At 39.8% G+C, this 25,602-nt stretch overlaps 1 protein-coding gene across 1 annotated transcript in view; it reads right to left on the reverse strand.

Annotated features, from left to right (window-relative positions):
- LOC120516136 (E3 ubiquitin-protein ligase znrf2-like) overlaps positions 1-25,602 on the reverse strand; it is a 183,039-nt gene that overhangs the window by 10,671 nt on the left and 146,766 nt on the right. Inside the window, exon 3 of the mRNA XM_039737596.1 lies at positions 613-718. Coding sequence (XP_039593530.1) covers positions 613-718 — 106 coding nt within the window. The remainder of the gene's footprint in view (positions 1-612; positions 719-25,602) is intronic.

A 25,602-nucleotide genomic window follows, 5' to 3' on the forward strand; every position in this document is an offset into this window, starting at 1 on the left:
TAATGCAAGATTCTGCTGTACTGACAGGGAGGTTAAAAAAGAAATAAATAAAACGCCAAGGTCAGCAGGCCAGGCATTTCAGCAGCATTATGGGCCAATGTGGAAAACAGCAAAATATTACATTGAGTGCCTGGAATGAGAGGGGAAGCAGAAGTTGTCAAAAATGCAAAACTAGCCTTGGGTGGAAATGAAAGACAGATATTTTAAGAAGTTCACTTTGCTTGTTTGTTTCATTGTTACTAGCATTTTCCGTTAAAGATGTGACGGCTGCAGTTTCATTGCCAATGTGCTCAAATCAGTGGTCAATAATGCACAAGGTAAAGTGTCTGGGTTATGTTTTTCTTAGGTGTTAAAACTCTGGGGAGAAAGTTGTTCATTTCTGTTTTATGACAGCCATCTGGTGGGATCTTTATTATTATACCACTGAAGGGTATGGCATCAAGCCAGAAATAGGGTGTCAAGTGTGCACACATATCGTACCAGAAGGACAACCAAGCATACATTCTGAACGATTCCTAATGATCACTAAGAAGTGTATCTGAGAAAAAAAAACAACAATAACAAGCATGGATACCACGGATATTTAGCCATTATAGAATGATCTCTTCTTACCCCTTATGGTAAATGCATAGACATGGCAGACGTGCGATTGTGTCCCCTTGTACAAGCTCTTCCAGACATATTGCACATTCACCAGCATCTTTAGTCAGGACATCCTCTAAGGGCCAAGAAAAAAAACAAAGTTGTTAGTATGCTTTGGACTGAGAGGAGAAAAACCCACGACACCGTGGAGCAGTGAAGACTGAACAGCAGGAAACCTGGCAGAGCGTTCAGGAAGGATTTTTAAAGCAGTTCAATGTTACTGCACCTGCTGTCATTGTAACAGCACTGGACGCGTTATCACTTAAACCTGAAAATCTTTCTGCTTCAGATGAAATAATCCTTAATGAACCCAGCCATTCCTTTTTATAGATTTCAAAGGTCATTACTGATCTGTGAGTCCAGTGAAATTCTTACTTGCACATGCTAATCACACACTCTCCAATGTCATAGATATATGAAAGGCACTGCATAAAAGAGAGATGGATGTGAAAGCACGACACATATGAAAGCTGAGATAAAACAGCTCGACATGCTCATTAATCTACATTAACGTCGTAAGCAAACAAAGCCACATTTCTCCATCAGAGCCATTATAACAAACTGCATTGATTTTACAGAACTGTTTATAACATGTTGAAGGCTTTCACTTTACGTATCTTCATATCAAACAATAAAAGGCGAATGTCAAGTTGAATGCTCGACTCTCCTGTTTTCTGCTTTCTGGATGAATCGACATGCTAAGCATTCCGACAGTCTGCTTGACGTGACTGTGGCCTGTCATACTAATAACACGGGCCTGGGCATGCTGAACTGAAACATGGCTTTCACTGCATGGGTTTGAAATCTGTTTTGCTGGATCATTTGTAATGTTTTACTTTCAAGTCAACACACCACACATAAAACACATTATTAATGTGGAAGCAAAGCACAGCTGTTATGATAATCTGGACACAAGGAAGGACTGATCTTTAAAATCGCTGCTAGTTTTAGAAATAATCAAAGGAACAACATAAGAAAGAGTACATTATACACAAATATGTCTAGAATTGAAAACCAAAGTGAACCACGATAATGACTAGGAAAAATATCATTTTGGTCAAAAGTAGAAGACACACACCCACACAAAGCTGTGCCTTTTAATGTTTGTGAGCAATTCAGCATCAACATCATTAATTACTGAAAGAACTGAAAATGCCCTGTTTATATGCCACATTCTCTTAAATCATTACAATGCCATCATCAGAAATTACAGATTCTAATCAAACATACAGCAAGTGGTCAGAGGTGAAGAATGAGCGATGGCCAAGAGGTCTTTCTGTGAACGCGACAGAAGCATGGGTAGCATTCTGAACAGGAATACCTAGATCTGACAATGCTGTTACATATATGCTGGAGGACTTATAAAAATACAAACATATATTAATATTCAGGTTACTATAGGAATAGTAGAATAGGCATGGGTGCCTGTACAATACTTTTGTGTTATTCTTCTGAGGTCACCACGACAGATTGGCCATCAAGCTTTGTGAAGAGGATTACTTGTGTTCTGTTTTTTGTGTTGTGTTTAAATCATTTTTTGACACCAAGTACACTGAACTAGAAGTGGGTCTCTCTCACTGAAACCTTTCCCAAGATTTCTTCCATCTTTTTTTCCTACAAGATTTTTTGTGAGTTTTTTCATGACTTCTTAGAGAGTCAAGGCAGAGGCAGAGGGGCTGTTAAAGCCGATCGAGTCTTTCCCGGTGTGATCTCTGGGCTATACAAGAAATAAATTGTTGTTTCTGCTAAATAAAGAAACCCTACTGACATAACCAAAAGAAAACGTATCAGATTGTGTTCTTTTTTATTTTGAAACATTATTTATTACATATCTGTTGTACTTTTATCACAAAGTCTATGTGGTTAAGGGGCTACTTTTTATTATGCAGTTTTCTTTTAAATGGGGTTATCACAGACACTGTTTAATTATCGGGACATCCGAGTACCAAATTTTATTTCTACACTTGGATGTTGGAATGACAATAAGAAGATCCTTGAAACAAAATTATCTTGATGTAGCATTACAATTAGTTTACCATCCACTCTCATTTTATACATCAAAAGAGAAAGTAAAGCAGACTAAAGAAGAACTCCTCAACTTCAAGAAAGTAGCCGAATGTCGCAAAAGAAATCAAGAGACTCATCAGACCAGACAACATTTTTCTAATCTTTTATTGTCCAATCTTGGTAAGCCCGTGTGAATTGTGGCCTCAGTTGCCTGTTCTTAGCTGACAGGAGTGGCACCCGGTGTGGTGTCCTGCTGCTGTAGCCCACCTGCTTCAAGGTTTGATGTTTTTTTGTTCATAGATGCTTTTCTGCATACCAGGGTTGTATGTATATATATATATGTATATATATATACACACACAAACACATATACATATATATACATATACACATATATATATAAATATATATTATATATATAAATATATATATATATATATATATATATATATATATATATATATATATATACACACATACCTCTATATATAATCTTCATTTGGATCTTGATCTTTGCTTGTCCGCGAATGAATTAGAAGAAGCAGCACTAGATGGCAGTAGAGAGACAGCTAAAATATAGGCATTGCATTAAGAATCTCCTCCCGGCTTATACTACTGAAGACTGTAGTACGCCAGTCACACCTCAAAACACAGACATTCAAACTAAACAAATTGTTGTGCTTTAAATTAACTAAAGAGGTCTTCATTTAGATCTTGATCTTTGTTTGTCCACAAATTCCATGCATGCGTAGACCACCTTCCAGTTTAGTACGTTGTTGTTACTCACGGATGTCAACAATGTGCCGGAATAAAGAAAGGGGTGGTGGACAGTGTTACGCTGGTTAGCTCCTGAGGCCTGGTTAGAGAATGAGATTGCCGAAGATAAAAGGTACGTGCCTATGTAACATATGAATGAAAGAAAGACAGTGGGGGTAAAATGAATGACAACGTAACAGCATGTTCCGGAAGTTATTATTGTTACGTTGTAGCCGGCGAGTGCTGCGCGTCTCACAGTTGTATTGTGGCTTGCTCACATGTCAGTGAAGTGATCCCTATTTATGCTTTAAAGAGCCTGGATACCCATGTAACCCCCTTTTATAACCATTGCTCCGTGTATATTGTCTTACTCTTTGGATTGCCACAAAGCAACCTGCGAGATTGGAGAAAGGTTGAGTAGACCTAGGGAGAGGAAACGATAGCGTCGTGAAAACGAGGCGGACAGTGAATGGTCAGAAGCAGAAATGCTCCTACACCACCACATAATTACAATTTGGACAGTGATTCTGAGTGGGCCGTTCCTATCGAATCAATGTCCAAGGGTTTTCTTTTGTAATTTTGATTCCCTTATAAAAAATCATAATGCTGTGCGACGAAGAACCCAGTTCATGACTGGCAGCCGCATTTAAACAGGTAGCCCTTCACAGACAACTTTAACACGCGCAACGTAGTTGGGCGCACATGGCTAGTCTATGTGTGTGTATGTATATATATGTATATATATATATATATATATATATATATATATATATACACACACACATATACTGTATACATATATACACACACATACATACATATATATATACACACATATACATACATATATATATATACACACACACACATGTGGGCGCTGCTACCTCACAGTAAGGAGACCTCGGTTCGCTTCCCAGGTCCTCCCTGCGTGGAGTTTGCATGTTCTCCCCGTGTCTGCGTGGGTTTCCTCCCACAGTACAAAGACATGCAGGTTAGGTGTACTGGTGATCCTAAATTGTCCCTAGTGTGTGCTTGGTGTGTGTGTGTGTGTGCCCTCGGTGGGCTGGCGACCTGCCCGGGATTTGTTCCTGCCTTGCACCTTGTGCAAGCTGGGATTGGCTCCAGCGGACCCCCGTGACCCTGTGTTAGGATATCGCGGGTTGGAAACTGACTGACTGACTATATACACACACATAGATTCTGTGTATATGTGCATATGTACAGTATGTATGTCCAATGCACATATACACATGTACAGATGGTATGTATGTATGTACACACAGACAGATATAAATATTCATATGTTATATATAAGGAAAAAACAGCTTCCACTAACAGAGCAGTCTTATGGCCCTGAAGGCCAACAAAATCCAAACATACCAAAAAATTTATTTATTGGCAAAGAGAGAGAGAAATAAAAGAAATTTTATGTCCCAAGCACAAGCCTTAATTACTACTAGCCACAATCCAGGCGATCACCCTTCTCTTTCAGATGACAAGTCCCATTTTCCAATCAGTTGTGATGGCATCCATCTCCCAAATGGAATAAAGATTGCTTGCAATGCCAGGAGGACAGCCTTACCACCAGCTTAGAGAAGCTCACGCCGGATACCACAGATCCCTGCAGTCTTTCCTACCCTCATCTGGTTCACCACCTGTGCAATCCCAGTGAGATTGGGTGGTTCACAGCTAATTGGAGGATCAGCCTCAAGAACAGTAAGCAGTCTGGTTTTATGCCTAAGAAGTCTACCATCAACCACATCCTGGCACTAAGAGTTCTTATGGAGCGCAAAGGCGAATATTTTCAGAGTTTTTCTGCAGCCTTTGTCGATTTCTGTAAAGTGTTCGACTTGGTTGATCAAGCTCCCCTGTGGGGACCATCCTGAGACTTTGCAGGATCCCCCCTAAGTTGCTGGATTTCATGGCCGGCCTGTAAACTGGTACTGTGAGTGCTGTGCAGAGTCTAGGCAGACCCTCTATGTTTTCCCAGTTGATTCTGGGGTTCATCAGCGGTGTGTTCTGATCCTATTCTGTTCAATGCTTGCATGGACTGGGTGCTGGCCAAGAGCGTCGGGTCCAGCAGCTGTGGGGCATCTGTTGGTGAAGAGAGATTCACTGATCTTGAATTTGCTGATGTTGCTGTGATCTTCAGAGAGTCAACAGAGGATCTAATCAGGGCTCTCAAGAGACTGAGTGAGGAGTCTGAGTGTCTTGGCTTACGAGGTTCCTGATAAAAACCAACATCCAGGTCTTTAATAACCTCTTGGGCACGGCCATCAGCAGTGTGTCTGTCTGTGGAGAGAACGTCAACCTCATCGAGAGGTTTACTTACCTCGGCAGTGCCATCCATGTCTGTGGTGACTCTTCTAGTGAAGTCAGTAGATGGATTGAGAGAGCACGGGGGGTCATGAGGTCGTTGGAAAGGGTTAGGTGCGCTCCCGATATTTCTGCAATAGGACCAAGGTCTAAGTCTTTATAGAGTCCTGGTGCTTCTTGTTCTGCTATATGGATGCGAGATACTGATGCTAACCAGTGACCTGATAGCAACCCAGTCACCTGCATGGTGAGGGAGCGTCAATTATGGCACTAATCTTAACCTCTCTAAAACAGGGCCCTGAGGTTAAAAATACGTACATTTATTACTCAGGTCCCTGATGTTAACTCTTTAAGGGCTGAATATTTTGTTTCGAAAAACACAGTTTTCCAAAAAGTACACAAAGCTTGGGTTTCACACAGAAGTCAACATAAAATGTCTGTTGCTGCGTGGTGTGGCTACCAGTTCGGCAGGAATGTCCTGCTGCCAGGCTGTCTCCGCATGGCTCAGATGGTCGCAGTGCATCGCAATTTGCTTTGTACCTCTCGTCATTGTTACCGTAGGTACGTTGGCTACACAATCATCTGGGGACCAATCAGCTGATGCTGGTATCTCACATTTGTTTTCGATCACAAAATTGAAGTCTGACCGTTCAGAGTCTGCGATGCGAAACGTCGTCCATGGAGTATTTTGCATTACCCATTCACTTTGATCTCTCGGCAGATGTCGATGCCATTTTCGCTGGTGTTTCCTTCTCTCAGGGAAGCTAACTTTCCTTCTAGCAAAGAGTCCAACTAAAACATAACAGTGGATCTGGTCACCATTTACAGTTGATTAACTCCGTCAACCCCTTCTTTCGACAAAAGTCGACATCCACCCTGAAAGAGTTAATATTGTGTGTCATGTTATATGTTTTTTTAGGGTTTATTGTTTAGGAGTCCTAATATTTGGCTACCAGGGATAGTACAGGATGGGACAGGATCATTTTTATAAAAAAAAAAAAGAACCTGATCCCTAGTTTTCAAAAACAATTTTTTTTAGAATTGGAATTATGAGTATGGTCTTATTACTTGGAATATAGTTCTTGTGATCTGCTGTTGGTGTCCTCTGAACATCTATTAATTAAAGAAAATTAATATCTAAAGTAAGTACAGTTTGAAGTATTGGAATTTGATCAGTAGGGGACAATTTTCTTTGGAAAGGGCCCTACTTGGTATCAAATTTATAAATAAATTGTAAAATTTTAGATATATTTGAGTTTAAAGATTAGGATATGGTAGGACAGAAATAAAAGGTACTGGAACTAAAATTAGTAGGATGGATGGTTTCTTTAAAATAAAAATGTTATAGGTAGAGTAAGTGTACCCGTGCATTTTTGGATTTGGCCTTCAGGCTCTTATCCCTGAATAATAATATTAGACCTGAATAATGGAAGCTACACTCTGAAGCAATACAACATATGTGATTTTTTCCAATGTTTCTTATATTCAAGTGAAAACTGTGCCCAGAAATCAATGTACTGTAGTCTCATATTAATCTTTACATCTAGAATACAAATTCTGTGAACATATAACAAAAATAACCCGTATTATCTCATCCTCCCTGTATTTTGCTTTCCACCATATGTGTTCTCTTGAAGAAGAAAAAAAAAAAAAACCTTTCATAGAGGCAATTCTAATTTTAACCAACAGATGGCACTCCTACCTCAGGTTTATTCCCTACATCCACACATTCTTCATAAAATAAATTTCTTAATCTGTTAAAATATATGATGGACAAAACTAATAAAGGCTGGTTGTTATTTTTATATAATACACTAAATAAACCGAATGTAAAAGATCATAATAGTTATACAGTGGTATGTGAAATTAGAACACATACAATTAATTTAATTAGACTAAGGCAAGTCCATTTTATCACTGCTTCAGGACCATGTAAGACAAGCCTGGGATCACACTTTAGATAACAGAGGACAAATGAGATACTGGGTTTGGAATTTCAGTCCCGAGGTTAGCACCCACTGAAGCTCAAAGAAACGTCACTTTATTTTACGTGCACTTATTTAAGTATTACAAATCACGTTTGTAAAATATGAGCACTGGCAGTGGAATCGTCTTTCCTATCGTCACACAGGGAGTCTGTGACGAGACTGAAATGGCAGCCGTATGTTTTCAAGGACAGTGTGATTCATGCACTACTTGCCTCAGACCTGTGGCTTACATGTCGCACTGCTAATTAAGTATCATCTGTGTTTGACACATCACTTGCCTGTAGACGTTGGAGCTTTCAGACGCCGAACGCCTTGGTCCCTGGAGACATAATCGTCTATAAACTACTGACCCATTCTAAGCAGTTTTATTGCTAATGATTTACAATGTCTTGATTGAATCTACCTTCTCATTCTCCCCAAGTACTTTGATACAAGACCCCATCCCAGGAGTACCAGTAGATAATCACGGTGTGACATTTGTAAAGAAGAATGTTGATCTAATCACAAATCAGCTTCATGCCACACCTAAGGCCTGCTCTAGTAGAGGTGTAACGGACTCCATTTCAGAATAAGACCGGACAATTTGGTTTACACAGTTCTCAAAAACAATCCTACTGCTCAGGCCATTTTAATGGTCAGGCCTGATTCCACCACTATGGGCTTTTGTAATTTTCAGCTTCAGTGTTTCCAGTCCAGTTGCACAGTTCATTTTCCCCATCCCTGGCACTTTTCTCTCCAGTGTGGAGCTGTTCTTCACCTTCACTCTACTAAAGGGACAATGTTTTCAGTAACTCGAATGTCCTACCATAGAGCAGACTGTGGGCTGTTTTCAAAAACAGCTGAAGACACTTCTATTTAGGAAAGCGTTTTTAACAAGAATGCTATAATTATTGCTGTTTTATCTGTTTTTATTTTGTGTTGCCTTTGTTTAAACTTTTATGTAGCACTTTGAGATTTACTGCTAATGTAAAGTGCCCTATAAATAAAATGCATTATTATTATTAACTTACAAAATGATATGCAGTACCTGCCAGCTTGAATGGAAGCCCAATGTTGACATTTTGACCCAAGAAAAGCAGATGGCTGCTAGACATTAAGGGTTAATGCTGGGCACATATGGCACCTTTTTGGCTCCGAGGCTGCATGATCTCAACTGTGACCCTGACACCAACTCCAGCAGCACTTGAGGTGACCCCAAAAAAGTTTTCTTTGTCCAATTTTGGACCTTATTTTGTGTACAAAATTATATCATTCTGATAAAGAGTAAACAAACAGGTGTCTTCAGCAAAAATTAAAATAAGGATTAGAAGTTGTACAAGCCACATCAACCGGCCCCAAGAGTTTGCCCCCTAATAGAATACAAGGGGTCAAAGGTATTCCTTTTCAAAAAAACTTTACAAAGAAATAGGTACTCCAAATATAGGAATGCAGAGTATTGTTTAATGCTATTTTGAGGTGGCTCTTCATGCATATGAGTATATTTTTGATATTTGAGTCATTAATGGTGGTCTTAGCACTCTAAGAGTCACACCTAGAAGGTTAAAAATGACACAATTCAAGCATAAGCATGTGTGGTATATTTTTAGAGTATTTCAAGGTCAGTGATTACCAATAGGACGTTTACGAGGTATGTGGCCCTCTACGGCCTCCATCGGAGGGAGACAAATGATCAATTTTTATTACAATCAAGACTAGTTCGACTTTAAGCATTTCAATTGAAGCATGCATTTTAATATTTGAAATATGTGATGCAGCTATTCTTGTTTACAAAGTACTTCTACTTTATGAAGTTAATCAGTATATTTCTTTTGAACACCATGAATTAGGTCGGCTGAAGTTAATTCATATGTTTTCGATTTGCTTCCTTATAAGTTGCCCTTTTCACCTCCTCATTTGTTTATTACCATTCCTTATTGCATGTCCTCCTCTCCTCAGAGGCCGTTGCCTCAGTATTCTAACGCCATGTTCTCCTTGTGTCCTGGTGGTCTCATTGTTCAACTGCAGTCTTCTTCTGTTGTTTTCAACCAGACGTTCTTCAATGCTCCCCACTCGCACCTGAACTCTGAAACGTCATTTGCTTTTGTATCAAGTTTATTTCTCACGCTGTCCTCATTTACTTTCCAGACCTTCCGGGTCAGTACATGCTTCCTCTTACATTTCTGTAGGACTCTAACTAAAAGATCTTCTACATCTACATGAGGTAGAGGTTCAGCACAGTAAGAAAAATGGGAAAATTAAAACTGAAGCCTTGAAACTTCAAGTGCAACTCCCTTACTGTAGTCTCAACATAACCTTCATTCTTGCCTTGATGGCCCAAAAATACATTTTATATTGATGGATACATTTTCTATGTAAAAAAAAAAAAAAACCAAAACACAAACACAAAAATGAGTAATTATTAAAACCACAGGTCCACCATTTCCATTTGGAAACAATGACATGGAGTATAAACATCTATTTTGTCAGGCCCATGAGAATGTAAATGGGAGGATTGATCAATAATTTTCAAATAGCAGCTGAAAAACACAGACACACAAAGTTGTCTGCTATAGGACTTTAATGTCTAAAGGAATGACTCAACACTGTGATTCATGTTCAATTTCAATTACAATGTCATCCTCCTTGTTATCTTGTGTTGCATGGTGTGGCTTTTTAATTTGCTGTCTTACACACAATGTGACATGGCTGGTTGATAAAGGTGCTACACAAAATAAAAGGTGAGTGAATGAATGAACAGAACTGAATGACAAAGTGCAGCGTTACAAGAAAGGGCACACATTAAGAGTCCATTACTGTTAACACAACAGACTTCACACTTTCATCCTGCCTCCCCAGTACCACAATGGGGGTATACAACATGATTATGGCAGCATCATGTCACGTCGCCAGAGATGGTTAAAAAAAGGAAAAGGAACAGAGCAGCTCAAGAGGCCCTAAGCAGCTCTGGTTAAACTGCATTACGTTGGCTCTACTGTCGTGTAAACACTGGCTTTAGATTATTTTCTTATCCAGTAAACCCAAACACAGTTTTAAGCCAGCAGCTTTGTTGTTTATATGTCCACATTTCCAGCATCTGAATAGCATGACACCCGAGATGTCACAGGGAAGTCAGTGTTTTGAGACCTGCCACAACAAATCTGAAATATGGGTATAAACCTAAAAAAAAAATCACTATATAAAAGCCAGAGCTGCCCTATATCCACTGGATTAGCCCTATCACAGGCAGCCTAACTCCAAACTCAAAGGACAGGCTTTGCCAAAAATGGGGCTTATGTTATTTAAAATGTATGTTTCTAAAATGTCCAGAAAGGAGGACAGGGAAATCACAAACCTGTTGTCCTGCAACAACACAGGAAAAGTTTCTTTATACTTGATTATTTCTTAAAAGAATGAAAATTGATTACAACAAACAAGACAAGCAATACGTAAGAGCAAAAACAGTTCTGTGAAAAGACACACCTAAGAGCAAACAAAGCTAAAATCTAGAATATAAGATAAGAAGTACGTGAATCAAAGACAGCTTCTCCATTTATACTGCTGGGAGCCGAGTAACTAGGTGGCCCTGCCCCTTTAGGCTCAACATGAAGGGGAAAGGGCAGCAAAAAAACAATAATAGAGATAATAGTATCATAATACAAAACAGCAAAATAATAAACACTACAATATTAAACAAGAACAAACTAAATAATATTCTAGAGACAACAATAAGGTTAAATAAAGAAAGAATCTAATTGAGCCAAAGATAAAAACAATCAACCTGAAACCGAACAGCATGGGCACGGACATCAGGAGGAGTACCAGTTCTTTTCATCTTCTGTTTGTTAAGGGTTCTGTAGTTAATATTAATCTCGATCTCCATATCTACTGCATATCACAAGCCAACGGTGCCCAGTCTGTAATCCAAAAACTCTCAAACAACTGGGCCACAAACTTTAATCTTGGTCTCAATCAAGAGCTTATGCTGTGATACACATACAGGTGCATTTCAATAAACTACTGTAGAGTATCATTAAAAAAGTTCATTTATTTCAGAAATTCAATTGAAAAAGTGAAACTCCTATATTATATAGATTCACTACACACAGAGTGATATATTTCAATGCTGATTATGGCTTATAGCTAATGAAAACCCAAAATTCAGTATCTCAGAAAATTAGAATATTGTGTAAAAGTTCAATATTGTAGCCTCATGTTGTCCCACTCCAGTCAGCCTGAGCCTTGAAATGGTCTCTCAGTCTGGTCCAGTAGGCCACACAATCATGGGGAAGACTGGTGACCTGACAGTTGTCCAGAAGACAGCCACAAAAGGTCACTGCTAAAGAAGCTGGCTGTTCTCAGAGTGCTGTATCCAAGAATATTAATGAAGGACGTACACATGCAGGACGTGGGCTACAACTGTCACAGCATTCCTTGTGTCAAGCCATTCCTGAACCAAAGACAACGTCAGAAGCTTCTTACCTGGGCTAAGGTGAAAACAGACTGGACTGTTCACAGCTCAGTGGTCCAAAGTCCTCTTTTCAGATGAAAGTCAATTTTTCATTTCATTTGGAAATCAAGAATCTGGAGGAAGAGTGGAAAGGCACAGAATCCAAGTTGTTTGAGGTGCGGTGTGAAGTTTCCATAGTCAGTGATGATTTGGGGAGCCATGTCATCTGCTGGTGCTGGTCCATTGTGTTTTATTAAGTTCAAAGTCAGCGCAGCCAGACATCTACCAGGACATTTTAGAGCACTTCATGCTTCCCTCTGCTGACAAGCTGCCAAAAAGTACCAATACCTGGTTTAATGACCTTGGTATGTATCACTGTGCTTGACTGGCCAGCAAACTCACCTGACCTAAACTCCATTTGTCAAGAGGAAGATAAGAGACAGCAGTCCTAACAATGCAGACGAGCTGAAGGCCGCGATCAAAGCATCCTGGACTTGCAGAACACCTCGGCAGTGCCACAGGCTGATCGGCTCCATGCTTTGATGCAGTACATGCAAAAGGAGCCCCGACCAAGCACTGAGTGCGTACATGGACAGACGTTTCAGTAGGCCCAAATTTCTGTATTAAAAATCATTTTTTAATTGGTCTAATGTAATATTCTAATTTTCTCTGATACTGAATTTTGAGTTTTCATTACCTGTAGGCTATAATCAGCAAAATGAAAAGAAATAAATGCTTGAAATATATCATTCTGTCTGTAATGAATCTATACGAGTTTCACTTTTTGAATTGAACATGAACTTTTTAATGATATTCTAATTTGTTGACATGCACCTGTAGGTTTCCCCACGAATTGGACGTGTAGCCAATGGAATTGGGATTTGCATTCTCAGGGCAGGTGGTGACCCAGTCGCGGCTAACAGGTAAAGCACAGTGGCATGGGCACGCGGAACCACTGCCTTGAAAAGGACTGTGGTGAAGTCTGCTGACGGTGAAGCACATTACACTGGCCGACTGATCATTTTAATTGTAATCAGCCGTTATACACTCTGAGCACAACCTAAAGTCTTACAAGATGAAAGAACTGGAGGTGGGCTCGTCCTTCACCACTATATTGAGATCTGGCCCCTTTGCACAGTGAGCAGCAGCATGGCCTGCACGACACTGAGGATTAGAAAACAAGGTACCATTGAGCAAGAGGTACGTATTTCAGGAAGAGAGCTGCAGCATCCTCGGTGGAGTGACCTGGAGTGCTGTGTTTCATGAGAGGTACTTGAAAGGCTCTGCTTCAAGGACCAGAGACCAAGTGCTACTATTAGTAATGACGATAAAACTGAAAAAATGACTGCCATTAAGGAAAATATTTTTAAAGTATACATAGTAGTACGTTTCTCAGTTGGCAGCACTGCAAGACACTTCAAAAATAAACAAGAACAGAAAATAAAAGCAAACTGAAGTCGGACCCAGCAACTTGAAACAAAACATGAAAAACTGATTAGCATTACAACATGCCCACGAGACGCAGGATGTACAACAGAGCCGTATGAAGAAATCTGATCGCCTGGCTCTGAAATACGGAGGCCTTGTGGAACAATGAATATAATAAACTGGCAAAAGTTCAAGTTAGTGCTGCCCGTCAGTTTATTTTACATTAGACAACTGCTTTTTTTCCCTCTCTCATGCTGCTTTCAATGGCAAGTACTTGGATTGAGAGCTATGGCCACCAAAGTGCCAATGCCATTCTTCAAAGTCCAGGACGTCAGTTGCTCTCAACAAAAGGTTTTTTTCCAAACAGGCTCTTGGTATGAAGGTGCCACAGGGTGTACAGGGTTGTGAAAAACAGTGTTTGCCCCTTCCTACTAGCCCATGTTGTTGCATATTTACGCAGTGAATGGCCTTAGCCCTTTAAACAAAATGCAATATTAGAGGAAGGAAACCTGAGTGAACACACAATACAGTTTTTAAATCAGGATTTGCTTCATTCAAGGAACAAAGTTATCCATCATCTCTACTGCCCATGTGAAAAATCAATTGTCCCCATAGTTTCAATAATTGGTTGCAAACTTTTAATAGCAATAAACTGCAACTACACACTTGTTATAATTTTATATCAGTCTTTACATCTCTGTTGAGGAACTGAAGCCCACTCTTCTTTGCTTTAGCTCAAATTCATTGGTAGGTTTCCAAGTTTGAACTGTTCGCTTCAGCATCTCTACTGGCTTTGACGGGCCACTACAAAGAATCTGTGCCATTCACTTCTAAGCTTGCTTTTGTGTTTTGGCTCTTTGTCCTACTTCATAAACCAATGATGCTTTAGTTTCTCCTCAAGATTATTTTGGTCAAATTCACACTTTATGGTTCCTTCAATAATGTCAAGTCTTCAAAGCAACACCACTCTACCTCACTAGCTCCTCCACATTTTACTGGAGGTCTCATGTTCTTACTGTCCAACACGAGACATAATGGGATCGGTGTTGTACAAAACGAGTTCTACTTTTGACGTGTCTGTCATTAGTCCAAAAGACTTGGGGATCATCCTAATGTTTCTCTTGAATAGCAGAGGTCTCCCCTTACCACTCTCCTATGGAGTGAGTAACTAAGGCTATGTCCAAGCTACACTTAAAAACACTCATTAGATCGTTTTCTCCTTTTGTGAAAACTACCCCAGAAATTTTAACCCCTAAAAATTAAGACTTTTGAAAGTGCTCTCCAGAGCCGTTTAGTTTCTGAAAACGCCAGCTCATCATCGTTGCAATAAGGACAACAGAAAATGCAGAATCGAATCACACTCTGATTTGTTTGTGCTCATTACGATCTCATTTCCTAATTGGTCATCTATCATTGATAAAAGTCATATTCCCACATAGCGGACAAAGAAAAGTTACATTCTACGGCTTACCTCATGCATCTAAACTGCTTTTTGTACCGTCTCAATGCTGCATACGTGCACAAAAGGCAAATCATTTACTGGTTGCTGCAGTTTTCTGACAAATCCTGTGATGTCACCAGCCCTTCAAGGACTTTTCTGCAGATGTGCACACGGCCTGTGTAGATGAACGTCTACGTCACAATGTGGCTGCAGGTTTTTGTTCCAACCAGATTCTAATCAGTGACAACACCTGATTGCACTGAGCTCCTTTAATTAGCTGGGGTTATTTTTTTTACTCTACATTCAGAAAAGCACAGCAGTGTGATTTTTACATTTATAAGACATTTAGAAATATTTCTGATTTTGTTAGAGATTTTAATGCTTAACTCTCTTTTGCAGATTTCAATCAATTTTGCCCTGTCTCTGTGCAGTTTTTCCCTTTCACATGATACACATGATATCTGATATGGTGTTCCACAAGGCTCTATCCTGGGTCCGCTGCTTTTCTCAATCTACATGCCTCCGTTAGGTCAGATTATCTCAGGGCACAACGTGAGCTACCACAGCTATGCTGATGACACACAGCTGTACTTATCAATAGCACCCGATGACTCCGACTCTCTCGATACACTAACACAATGTCTGACTGGTATTTCTGAATGGATGAATAGTAATTTTCTCAAACTAAATAAAGAGAAAACTGAAATTTTAGTAATTGGCAATAATGGATTCAGTGAGGTTATCAGAAATAAACTTGATGCATTAGGATTAAAAGTTAAAATGGAAGTAAAAAATTTAGGGGTAACCGTGGACTGTAATCTGAATTTTAAATCGCATATTCATCAGATCACTAGGACAGCATTTTTTCACTTAAGAAACATAAGTAAAGTTAGACCTCTTATATCATTGAAAGATGCTGAGAAATTAGTTCACGCTTTTGTTTTCAGTAGACTAGATTACTGTAACGCACTCCTCTCAGGACTACCCAAGAAAGACATAAATCATTTACAACGAGTGCAGAATGCAGCTGCTAGAATCCTAACTAAGAAAAGAAAATCTGAACACATTTCTCCAGTTTTGATGTCACTACACTGGTTACCTGTGTCATTCAGGATTGACTTTAAAATTCTGCTTATGGTTTATGAAGCCTTAAATAATCTGCTCCATCTTATATATCGGAATGCCTGACACCTTATATTCCAAATCGTAACCTCAGATCCTCAAATGCGTGTCTCCTTAGAATTCCAAAAGCTAAACTTAAAAGAAGTGGTGAGGCGGCCTTCTGCTGTTATGCACCTCAAATCTGGAATATCCTGCCAATAGGAATTCGCCAGGCTGATACAGTAGAGCAGTTTAAAACACTGCTGAAAACACATTACTGTAACATGGCCTTTTTATAACTTCACTTTAACTTAATCCTGATACTCTGTATGTTCAATTCTTCATAATAACTATTCACAGTGGCTCTAAAATCCATACTGACCCCTACTCTGTCTTCTGTTTCATTTTCCGGTTTCTTTGTGGTGGCGGCCTGTGCCACCACCACCTACTCAAAGCATCCTGATGCTTCAAAATTGATGGACTGAAAGCCAGAAGTCTACGTGACCATCATCATCAGGTCCTTCCATGAAAACCCTAAATACAAAGAGGACTGTTTGACTTATGTTAGGTAGATTGTCCAGAGGGGACTGGGTGGTCTCTTGGTCTGGAACCCCTACAGATTTTATTTTTTTCTCCAGCCTTTGGAGTTTTTTTTTGTTTTTTCTGTCCACCCTGGCCATCGGACCTTACTCTTATTCTATGTTAATTAATGTTGACTTATGTTTATCTTTTATTGTGTCTTCTATTTTTCTATTCATTTTGTAAAGCACTTTGAGCTACTTTTTTTGTATGAATATGTGCTATATAAATAAATGTTGATTGATTGATTGATTTCGTGGTACAATTAAAAAATGAGCAAAGCAGACACACTGGCAAACAACACTGAATAATCAAAAGGCCGCAAGTACTTTAGCATCAGACCCACTAATGAGTAAATGATGGATTAATTAAACAATTAGAACACCTAGAAAAGTAGAATGAAAATCAAGATGAAAATATTGTTAATTAAAAAGAACAAAAATATATAATATATATAATATAAATATATGTAAGTTATTATTTTTTTTTAACAAACTTAGTTTTCTAATTTCTGTATCGTTCCCAAAACACAGAACTTGGGAAATAACACATCACTTAATGAGCCCAGGAGTCCAATTAAAAACAAAGGCTGCTTGGCACAAAAACCTGCAGCCACAGGGGGTCCCCAGGACCGAGGCTGGGAAGCACTGGTCTACGTCATTTGTATTTTCGGTTGTTTTCAGTGTGGGTGGAGATACTTTTGCAAATGCTGTGAAAATGCTAGCATGGATGGAAATTGTTTTAGTTTAAAAATGCCCTTTTTAAATGAAAACATTGTAGGGGGGATGTAGACTAAGGCAGCACTTACCTTTTCACATGGGCAATATAGATGTTGGATAATTTTATTAATTAACTAGGTTCTTCGCCCCCTGCTCGCTTCGCTCACCAACCCCCGTGTTTGGTTTTCTGGATATACACTTGTAAGATTTTTTTTTCTTTGAATTGTTGCTATTTCATTTGTTTCACTTTTATTTCTGTAAAAACAATATTTGGAATCTTTCGTGTCCCAAAATGCTGAATCTTTTAAATGAGGTCTGTGAGACTTGTGTTTAATGACTTTGTACCATAATTTAGGATAGGTTTCTCTGTTTGGAATTTCAGCACCGACAAAATGATCTACATCATCAGCAGTTAATAATTTTTTATTGCAAAGTAACCAATAAATGCATGCGAGTTAAACCCCATTTTTGAAAATCTCTGACTTCCTTTTGTTTGCGTTTGTGCTATCTTTTTTTTTGATACTGTAGCGACTGATGTAATAAAGTGTTACAAAAGTTCTCCTTTAACAATCGCCGACTGCGTAACCCCAAACACAACTTTCTACCCCCCTCTCCAACCCCTCCTCCTGCGGGTCTCGCCTCCCCCTTACCGCATCAATCAGCACCCTGCTACCAGTCTGCCATGCTGTACTCTGCCCTCCCTCGATCGGACCTCACAGTCACTTAAAACAAAAAAGGCTTCAGCTTGGCTGGGACGCTACAATACTTTCGACTGTTACTGCTTTCATATTCTGTACCTTTCTCTGCATATATATATATATGTACTGTATATATCGCGCCTTGGGTCTCTTATCTTCACGCTGCTCTTTCTTCTTTGCTGAGAGTACAGAATCTGTGTCTGCCACGTGACTTTACATGACTGAATGTTTTGCTGGCTGTCCGTGCTCTTATTTGTCTTGCAAGAATCTTATGTTCCACATCCCTGTGAGACGGCCCTGGGACAATCTCTTGGCACCAAGTCTCATGTTTACGGTCCCCGCGAGATGCTCCGTGGCCAGTCTTTTTTGTCTCGCGGGTCTTTAAAATGTCTTTCGAGAACTTCCGAGAAGATCACATATTGTCGCTATGCTTTTCCATTCCAGGATTTTTTTTTTATATATATAGAGAGAGATAATACTTAAGTAGCCACTGAGAAATGATATTATACATTCACTCAGCTTCCCATTATCTAATATTATATTCTGTCTAAAGATGTGAAGGCATTCCTTTTGACAAAATGCATAAAAATCAAGGGTATCAGGAGGGGGCACATACTTCTTCACATCAACATAACTAATCCCAGTTATTTTTTTGCTGCAGTCTCTGGAATTCATTCTGTCTTTGAAAGTGTCTTCCCTAATGCATCTCCGCTCAGGCATGTTTACTGCTCTTCCATTTATGAATTATTGCCCTAATAATTTTTCAATTTTATTTTTTTTTTATAAGCTAATTTTATGCTTACTGCTTGGTACACAGACTGAGGCTTACGCAGATTCATATAGGGAAAAGAGAAATGAGGGGAAAAAAAAAGTTTACTCCATTTAATTATTTTGAAAAGCAGCAATAACTTTTCAATAGAAGCGTGATTTACAATGTGACAGTTATTTTACATCACCGTAATGCTTTTTCTCCGGAGGCTGCTTACAGAACTAAAGGTAAAGCTTTCTTTTTAAGTCGTGATGTACACATCTCAGGCATGAACAAATGTCTGGCTTATTTTAGCTTTCATTTGGATGTGCCATTAATGCCCTGTATGTTGCCATGAGGAATTTACACGTCAGATTGCTGCTGGGTTCAAATTATCATACTGGCACCAAAATACCGACCCACAAGAAGGTTTGCAGTGGCCATTGACGTGAGTAGGTAAACTAATCCCTGCCATTTCCTGCTATTTTGTAATCTTGATGGCCCGCTGCCTGATGTATGAAGGTCAAAACACATTTGTTTCAGTTCATCTGCTACTTCATTGCCATTCCTCATTGTAATGCACGACAAATGGATTTGCCAGGTCACTCAGCTTCTTTTAAGACCCTTGTCAAACCAGAATCTACGAAGGACAAAATGTAACGGTAATACCGATTTTATTGGTGTTGATTTTATTCATAACAGTTTTAAGGTGTAGCACTTACTTGGCAAAGAGACTTGCTTGTTACCCTCTAGAGAATTGCATTGCTCAGGGTTCTCATCGCTACTCCTGCTGCAGGCCGATCCCAAACCATGACCTTGCAATGTGCCTTCCTCACAAACCGTTGAGAAATGATTTCTTTTTGAGTACGCACTATAACTCCATTCCTGTGCAATGTTCTTTATATCTACTCTTCAGCACACCACACTTCATGCTCTTTGGAGTTTCATTCATGGAAACTCCTGTCATGTTTTACCAAACGAGTAACACATGGACTGAATGATCTCCTCCAGTTACAATTCTAATGTTTGAATGGTTTTAGTTCTGAGCTTTCTAAACACACAACAACATTTAAACCAAAAGTTTTTAATTACAAAACAAACTAAATAATGGCACCCAGCTGTCCTTAATCATTCTTGACGCATCTGGCAGTAAGAAAACAAATTTTTACAATGATCAAATGTTCAAACAGGCCACTATCCCCGAGGAGTTTCAAACCACACGGCACAACAATAAAAACGCTGTAATGCAACGGCGCAGCTAAACTTGCTGCATTTGAAAGCTGAATCCAAAGGACACTCGGTTACCAGAAGTATCTGGCCTACAGCAGGAACGTTGACAGTCACAAGACTGCAGCAATTACAGATGCGATTTATGTCATCCTGTGTTCGACCTTCCCGAGTGCAAGAAATGCTGTGCAGGCACATGGGGTTGGGGGGGCGGTGCTGGACTAGATTACGCTCGTCTTTGCAAAATGATACAGTGAAACACAAGGATCCATGCTTGAGTACAGTATAATGTACACTGGCACAGTCAAGCCCTGTAACGGGTAAGAATAGCAAACACAATGCATACCAAATGAGGTGGAAACAGCAGCAAAAGAAAAAAGTTTGGTAAAATTAAAACTAGAAAGGAGATCTCAACCACAAGTTGAATTGGAGCAGCCATGGATGGGACACTGTGTGTAGTTACTGAGACAACTTGCCAGTCATTAATGTAAAGCAAAAATGCTCTCCAGTGTTAGTAGTTTAATAATAAATAGCCATACTGCCTCTGTATCACCTCAGGAATAAATCCAAACTCAAGTCATCTCTGTCAATACCAGATCCATTCTTTTATACGAGAACATTAGAAAAACTCTGATGAGCACAAGCCATTCAGTACAACAAAGCTCACCAATCCTCTGCGCTTAATGTTGAGTTTGGAAAGTCCCTGAAGTTCTGCTGTCTACTACACTACTCGGTCACTTAGTCTATGTGTCTGTGGATATCTGTGTAAAAGAAAAATGTCCGAATATCCAAATTAAATCCACCCTTCACAAATTTCCAAACTATGTCCCAAGTGTTCTTGATAAACTCATTTTATAGTCACCATCTTAATCCACTGGACTGATTCCCTTCAAAATTTTTAACACTTCAATCAGGTCTCCTCCTCAACTCAATTTGCTTAAACTCCTTTAAACTTTCCTCATAACTTATCCCCTGTAGCCCTGGAATCAGCCTAGTTGTTCTCTGGACTTTTCTAGCACTGCTATGTGCTTTTCTCTGTAGCACACAGGCCAAAATAAAACACAGTAGTCCATGTAAGGCCTCACAAGTGTGTTATACAGCTTAAGCTTAACCTCCTCGGACTTGTACTCCACATGTCAAGGCGCTATATAACCTATCTTCTTAATGGCTTCTGAACAATGCCTGGAAGTTGATAGTGAAGCGTTCACTGTGATTTATAAATCCTTCAAACATCCCACTGTATACTCACAATAACATTTTTACTTTCCAAATGTAATACCTTATACAGTGCATCTGGAAAGTATTCACAGCGCTTCATCACTTGTTCCACATTTTGTTATGTTACAGCCTTATTCCACAATGGATTAAATTCATTTTTTTCCTCAGAATTCTACACACAACACCCCATAATGACAACGTGAAAAAAGTTTACTTGAGATTTTTGCAAATTTATTAAAAATAAAAAAAAAACCTCAGAAATCCCATGTCCATAAGTATTCACAGCCTTTGCTCAATACTTTGTCGATGCACCTTTGGCAGCAATTCCAGCCTCAAGTCTTTTTGATGCCACAAGCTTGGCACACCTATCCTTGGCCAGTTTCGCCCATTCCTCTTTGCAGCACCTCTCAAGCTCCATCAGGTTGGATGGGAAGCGTCGGTGCACAGCCATTTTAAGATCGCTCCAGAGATGTTCAAGTCTGGCTCTGCTCTGGCTGGGCCACTCAAGGACATTCACAGAGTTGTCCTGAAGCCACTCCTTTGGTATCTTGGCTGTGTGCTTAGGGTTGTTGCCCTGCTGAAAGATGAACCGTCGCCCCAGTCTGAGGTCAAGAGCGCTCTGGAGCAGGTTTTCATCCAGGATGTCTCTGTACATTGCTGCAGTCATCTTTCCCTTTATCCTGACTAGTCTCCCAGTTCCTGATGCTGCCACCACCATGCTTCACTGTAGGGATGGTATTGGCCTGGTGATGAGCAGTGCCTGGTTTCCTCCAAATGTGACGCCTGGCATTCACACCAAAGAGTTCAATCTTTGTCTCATCAGACCAGATAATTTTGTTTCTCATGGTCTGAGAGTCCTTCAGGTGCCTTTTGGCAAACTCCAGGTGGGCTGCCATGTGCCTTTTACTAAGGAGTGGCTTCCGTCTGGCCACTCTACCATACAGGCCTGATTGGTGGATTGCTGCAGAGATGGTTGTCCTTCTGGAAGGTTCTCCTCTCTCCACAGAGGACCTCTGGAGCTCTGACAGAGTGACCATCGGGTTCTTTGTCACCTCCCTGACTAAGGCCCTTCTCCCCCGATCGCTCAGTTCAGATGGCCGACCAGCTCTAGGAAGAGTCCTGGTGGTTTTGAACTTCTTCGAGTTACGGATGATGGAGGCCACTGTGCTCATTGGGACCTTCAAAGCAGCAGAAATTTATCTGTAACCTTCCCCAGATTTGTGCGTCGAGACAATCCTGTCTCGGAGGTCTACAGACAATTCCTTTGACTTCATGCTTGGTTTGTGCTCTGACATGAACTGTCAACTGTGGGACCTTCTATAGACAGGTGTGTGCCTTTCCAAATCATGTCACATCAACTGAATTGACCACAGGTGGACTGCAATGAAGCTGCAGAAACATCTCAAGGATGATCAGGGGAAACAGGAGGCACCTGAGCTCAATTTGGAGCTTCATGGCAAAGGCTGTGAATACTTATGTACATGTGATTTCTCAGTTTTTTATTTTTAATAAATTTGCAAAAACCTCAAGTAAACTTTTTTCACGTTGTCATTATGGGGTGTTGTGTGTAGAATTCTGAGGAAAAAAATGAATTTAATCCATTGTGGAATAAGGCTGTAACATAACACAATGTGGAGAAAGTGATGAAGAGCTGTGAATACTTTCCAGATGCACTGTATGTATACTTCTATTAAGTTTCATCTGCCACATCCCATTTGGACTACTGCAACTCTATGTTGGGTTCCCCCAAAAGACCATCCAGAAGTTACAGTTCATCCAGCATGCCATGGTATGTGTACTTACTAATACACAAAAGTATTCCAATATAACTCCGTGCTTTGTTCTTTACATTTATTGTCTGTTAAGTAGCATATGTAACATACCATCATGAGAAAATGTTAGTGCACTCCATGAAATGAGTTATTCTTTTTTAACAAATGTGGCATATCAGGAGTTGCTCTTCATTTAAATAGTACTTACAGAGAAAGATGATGAAAAATAACAAGCATTGGGCCACATTTACATTTTGGAGTCCATTGTAATACAAACAAACACAAACATGAAATTACACATGTGGAAAAGGTAAGAGCAGCCCTACATTTATCACTACTTCAAACCAGAATCGGGTGCAAATGATAAGAGCATTACTAAAGAGGATCTTGCATGAACCAGTCTTATTTAAACTTCAGGACTTCTTCTGGAGGCAAACATCATACCATCTAAAGAAAAGCTGAATTTAAAAGAAGATGGGTCCTACAACAAGATAATGATCCAAAACACACACCTCCAAATCTACAATGGAATACCTGAAGAGGCAGAAGTGGACGGTTTTACCATGGTCCTCACAGTTCCCTGACCAAAACATTATTGAAAACGTGTGAAGTGATCTCAGAAGACGGCCCATGGATCTTGCAGAATTAGAAGCCTTTTGCAAGGATGAAAGGACGAAAAGACATCCAAGTAAGAACTGAAAGACTCTTAGCCGACTACAAACACACTTTTAAGCTGTGATACTCGCCAAACAGGGTTTTACTAAGTACTAACCTTGCTGGGGCCCAAACTTTTGCTTCAGGCCCTTTACATTTTTTTTCGTGTTTTTGTACACGTGAATGATAGAAGTAAAAATGTAATCTTGCTTAAAATAATAAAGAAATGTGTCTTCTTTAACTTGATGCCTTTTGGCGATCGATTAATCTTCTGCATACTTAACTATTCACAGTAACAAGATATTTTAAGCAAGGATGCCAAATCTTTTGCATGCCACTGTATTTAGATAATAAAACGTAACATTCTCGGATCCACTAAATCCAGCTCAGATGTTGTCAATCCTGGCAGCCCCGTGGACAAGACAGCAAACAACCCTGGTCAAGGTGCCAGGGTACACTCATGCACAGACGCAGGGCACATGAGACTGGCCAGTTAAATTAACACATATATCTTTAGGATGTAGGAGAAAAAGAAAAACACAAACCCATTTTTTTCATATGCTGCCTTTGTGTATAGTGAGAAATACCAAATCAGTTTACAACTAACTGTAAAGTAGTTTTCTTGACATGCATTACAAGCAGGCAAAGCTGCTCACTGATGGCTGAAAAAGCACTCAGCAGTGGGGACTGAACCAGAAAGTCCCATTTGCTTCATATGCGAGGAGACATGTGCTCAGTTTTGTTCACTTTGCAAACACCCTCAAGCAATCTCAAACAAGCCCCACCAGTCTGACTGCCTGACTATCCAACTCTTTATTCAGTCTTGAGACTTTAGGCCATGGAATTGGGAATACAAGAAGGACTGCATGAATTTTTTTCTCTGAATGTCATTTTGATTATTTAGCAGACCCACAAAAAAAAAAACAAAAAAAAAAAAAAACTTGCAATTGTCTTGTCTCCAAGCTATTGCCGATAAAGCCAGTTTTCATTTTTGTTCAGTTACTATCTCTGTTTATCTGACACTTAAAACACAAAGTGCCTTTCAAATCGCAACAGCACATCTCTTCTCATATTTGTACACATGAAGGATAGGTGCATTCTGCTGCTATCGCCAATCAAGAATGACGGTAGTTGGTCATGGTGCAGACATGCTATGTTGAATCAGCATATGGAGCTCAGAATTCTGCTTGGCCTCAAATTATTTATCATGAAATGTAAAAGCAGACAGCCATTCATCCATGAGGTGTAACTCTAGCACACCTGGGACAGGCAGTAACACAAAGATTTTAAAACACAAAAGCAAGAGTCCATTAAAATGGGCAAAGAAAACCGAGTACTGGAATGGCCTAAGCCAAGGTTCAGACTTAAACACAACCAAATGTGTTTGAAAACCAAGAAATATGACCAAGTTTGAACAGTTGTGCAAGAAGGTATGGGCTAAGACATCTCCAAACTGCAGTGAGAAACTATCTGGCTGTGGCATAAACAGTTGTGCCCAAGGGGGCAATTATGAAAAGTTACATGCAGAATTCAAGAGTATTTACTGTCATTTCATCCATAATCAGTAATACAGCATACAGTTAAATGAAACGACGTTCCTCCAGGACCAGGGTGCTACATAGAACACAGGACAACGAAGAATCCACGACACGTAACATAAAGACACATAATCTAGAACAAGGCGCATGTCAGTCAAATGTGCAAAAACATGTGCAACATTGCAGAGCAGAACACAACACATACATCAGATATCAGACCAGTCGGTCCATGAGTGGTCAGGAGTCTGACTGCTTGGAGAAGAAACTGTCACACATTCTGGTGGTGAGGGCCCTAACGTTTTGGTACCTTTTCCCCAATGGCAGGAGTGTAAACAGTGAGTGTG

This window comes from Polypterus senegalus, chromosome 15 (assembly GCF_016835505.1).
Source record: "Polypterus senegalus isolate Bchr_013 chromosome 15, ASM1683550v1, whole genome shotgun sequence".
In the NCBI taxonomy this organism is placed as follows: Eukaryota; Metazoa; Chordata; class Cladistia; order Polypteriformes; family Polypteridae; genus Polypterus; species Polypterus senegalus.